The sequence below is a fragment of the Lepidochelys kempii genome, chromosome 24 (genome assembly GCF_965140285.1).
Source record: "Lepidochelys kempii isolate rLepKem1 chromosome 24, rLepKem1.hap1, whole genome shotgun sequence".
Classification (NCBI taxonomy): domain Eukaryota; kingdom Metazoa; phylum Chordata; order Testudines; family Cheloniidae; genus Lepidochelys; species Lepidochelys kempii.
Window position 1 is genome coordinate 2,007,866 of NC_136403.1, and position 3,540 is coordinate 2,011,405.

Sequence of the window (3,540 nt, forward strand, 5' to 3'; positions counted from 1 at the left end):
CTTTGTCTAGCTAGACTGTAAGCTCTTTAGAGCAGGGTTTGTCTCTCGCTGTGCGTCTGTGCAGCGTCTGGCACCATGGGGCCCTGAGCTCTGCTGGGCATCTTAGTGCTACTGAAATCTAAAGAAGGAACACTCGCAGGTGAAGACCCAGGCATGCACTTCTCTGTATTCACAAGTATTTCCACTAACACCCCATGCTGTTTTGAAAACTGAATAATATGGTTCCAAGAAATTGCAGGGGCCCAAACTCGACCCGTTACTTAGACCTGCTCTCACCATCCCACAGCCCCCTCAGCCATCTAAGTGTGCTCTTTGATGCCTTCTGAAAGAGAGAGAACACAGGCCGCATCAATTGTTGCGACATTTAGTCACAAGCAGGAAGTGGTGGCGGCAGAAAGGGTGGGGGACACAGCTCTGGATTCTCTGAACAACAACACTGCCCGGTGTGCCAAGCCCAAAGCATCTGAAGTTGCAGGAAAAGCCACAGGAATTCCATTTAAGGAACTGCATGAAACCCTTAGGCAACGCCTGGGTGTGTAACGGCGCTGTACTGAAATCAGGTGAGATAGAAGGATTTCGCAAGCGGGGGATGGAGCAGAGTGCTGGACAGACTATAAAAGGGGACGCCCTCCTGCCCCTCCTCATTCCACCTTCTTTCTTGCTCTTGGTTCTTTCTTGCTCTTCCCTTGCACAAAATGAGCCAGGTGAGTCCAAGTGTAACAGGTTCCCTGAATTTCCTGTCTCACGTTAATGTTCTCTTTGGAAGTGTGCAGCTTAAGGGGAAGGACGAGGACTTTTCCTACGTATAGGCTGAGTCTTAGCAGCCCATTTCTTCCTGCCTTATCTGTGAGTATGACTCCTAAATGCAGCTAACCGGTGCAATATCTGGAAGCACTTTCAGACCTCGCTTGGCTGCTCCATGTCCTGTTGATGAAGGCCTGGCTCACTGGGAACGCTGTCTTGCCAGTTGAGTTTGCATGCATCTAATTTTGGATGCATCTTGGCAACGAGCTATTTCGGGAGCCTCAGTTTTTGACCGCCCAGTGGGAGGCATTTTAAGAGCAGGGCAGTTGCTCAAGCACTGCCTGAAAATCAGGTCCATTAAGGTTTCTTCCAGTTGGGCTTCTCTAAAATTCAGCCCAATCGTTTCCCTTTCAGGTTAGCCAGACGCTGATCAAGGAGGAATTTTCTGAGCTGGAAAAAGCAATTGAGACAATCATCAACATTTTCCACCAATATTCGGTACGCATCGGGCACTGGGACACCCTGGCCAAGAAAGAGCTGAAGCAGCTGATTGACAGGCATCTTGTGAACTTCCTGAAGGTGAGTGAAGTCAGTGCGGCTTAACTTGTACTCTGCATGGGCCAGATCTTCCACTGAGGATCTGGCCCAGGTTCTGCAAAGCTGAGTGTGCCCAGAGACTGAATTTAACTAGATCAGGGTGGGGACAATTTTCCAGCACTTCTTGGTCTGTAGAAATGGAATGGGGCTCAGATCCTTTCACCTCCTCTCTCTATTCACCCCAAATTCCAGGTGTTTTACTTTCATTCATTGACTGCAGTTTTGCAAAGGAATCTGGCGAGATCTGGGACATGTGCCACAGGGTCTAAAGCTGTTGAATTTAGGAACGTCAGAAGCAGAGTGTTTTGCTCTGGTTTATGTTTTAACAGCAGCTGTCTCACAACAGGAAAATGGGTGCAGTTTTGCTGCAGAGAGTCTCTCTCGGCTTGTAAAGCCCTCCTCACTGCGGTATCTGAACATCTTGGAAGGGCTTTTTGGGAACTATAGCGCGCCAGTAAACATTTGATGCCAGCCTGGCAGTAGATAATCACTCTTGTGCTCTGTACTGTGTTTACTTCTGCTGTCTCCTTCCCCTCCCGCAGTGTATTCCAAACTCCTTTTCTACACACCGATCTCGAAAGTCCTGTTCAGGATGATCACACTGATCACGTGCTCTATGTTGGAGCAGCCCTCCTGGCCCATGACCCTTGGCCAGCTGGCATTTCCTCCCTTTCTGCAATATAGCCTAGTGGGCAGGGCACTGGACAGGGTTCAGGTGACCTCGGTTCGCCTCCTAGCTCTGCTGGTGACCTTGGGCAACTCCCTGCTTGCTCTGTGCCTCAGTTTCCCCCGAGGAAAATGACACTGGCCTCCTTTGTAAAGCACTCCAAAATCTAAAAATAATAAGAGTGAGGCTATTATTTGATTTTTCTCCCCTGAGAACAAAGCAGGGCCATTCTAGTCTGTAATCAGGAGTGAGCCCATCAGGGGAAGGGCAAGAGGCACTCAGTGTTTAAGGACCCAGTTAACTGGTGGGGTGGGAGATGAAAAGTGGGCGCTACAAACCTGAATGCTGAATACAAACGCCAAGCTCTGCTGCCATGGTTTGAAGCTGTAGACCGCAGTGTACTTTACCTAAGGGGTAGGGAGCATTATCCGCGGGGGGCAACCGAAGGGCAGAGCAGGCAGAAATAGGCTCCCGCTCCTGTAACCTAGTAACCGGGCTGCATGGTCACCGAAAGAAGTCTGGCCCTCAGAACAGGCACATGGCCAGCCTGGCTTAGCCCAGCGGTCCCTCTCATTCATGCCCCGGTCTCTGAGGCAAGTGCAGGCGGGTGCTGGTGGGGCTGTCGGGTGGAGAGCTTCCTGCCTCATCCTCGGGCCTCGTGTGGCGAGGAGCCAGCGGCAATTAACACCACTTCCCTCCTCCCCCATTTCCCTGCAGACACGGAAGGACCATTCGGCCATCGACAGCCTGTTCAAGGAACTGGACAAAAACAAAGACCAGCAGCTCAGCTTTGGGGAGTTCATGATCCTGATCACCCGGGTGACCATCGCCACCCATGAGCACATCCACCAGGAAGAGGGGGGCCAGCAGCAACAACAGCATCAGCACTAAGCTCAGGCTGCTGAAGCCTGAGGCCGGGGCCACACGCATCGAGACAGGAGCTGAGCGCGGCTGAGACTCCCCCTGGGTGGGGTCTGACGATCCGGCCATGAGACAATAAAGATTTGCTGTAAAGTTCTCAGAGTTTGTTTGCCTTTGATTTGTGTTTGCCTGGGAGGCTGGCACCATGTGCCAGCTGGTGCCCCCTGGCAGGGCTCTCAGAGTTATTCTGTTTTTCTAAAATACTCTGGTCCAGCATGTTGGGTCTTGTGCTTTCTGGGGTGGGGGAGGGAGTTTCTGCTTTCAAAATCCCGGAAGCAGAGGAAACCGAGAGACATTTGGGGGCGGGGGTGGGGGGGGTGCATCTATCTGTCTGTAGAAGACAGAGTGCGTGAAGAAAGAGGTGCATTTCAACAAAAGACGTAAGATAATGAAACATATTCAGATGGATCCCGTTTTCATCCTACATCTCATACAAGGTGGTCACTCAGATATCCACCACCAGGGGTCCATGGGCAGAACATCTCCTGTATCAATGGCAAAATATATAATAATCAAAACATATAATATATCCATGACAAGGTGTAGCAATGGACAAAATGTGTGTCTATGCAAAGGAATATAATGGGCAAAACATATAAGGGCAGATCCCA

At 50.6% G+C, this 3,540-nt stretch overlaps 1 protein-coding gene across 2 annotated transcripts; it reads left to right on the forward strand.

The window, feature by feature from the left end:
- Positions 1-624: 624 nt before the first annotated feature.
- Positions 625-3,025, forward strand: LOC140902698 (protein S100-A12). Of its 2 annotated transcripts, none has more exons than XM_073323048.1 (3): positions 625-704; positions 1,159-1,323; positions 2,726-3,025. In XM_073323048.1, exons 1-3 carry the CDS (start codon positions 696-698, stop codon positions 2,897-2,899), a joined length of 348 nt encoding a protein of 115 aa, XP_073179149.1. In that variant the 5' UTR covers positions 625-695; the 3' UTR covers positions 2,900-3,025. The 2 variants fall into 2 exon arrangements, with proteins under 2 accessions (XP_073179149.1, XP_073179148.1); XM_073323047.1 differs by lacking the exon at positions 625-704 and adding an exon at positions 728-846.
- The last annotated feature ends 515 nt before the right edge of the window (positions 3,026-3,540 follow it).

Bases quoted from the DNA above. Each gene is read 5' to 3' on its own strand.
- LOC140902698 (XM_073323047.1), top strand. From the start codon at position 751: ATGTTCTCTTTGGAAGTGTGCAGCTTAAGGGGAAGGACGAGGACTTTT. The intron at 847-1,158 runs GTGAGTATGACT...TTTCCCTTTCAG, and splicing joins CATTTCTTCCTGCCTTATCT to GTTAGCCAGACGCTGATCAA. The intron at 1,324-2,725 runs GTGAGTGAAGTC...ATTTCCCTGCAG, and splicing joins ATCTTGTGAACTTCCTGAAG to ACACGGAAGGACCATTCGGC.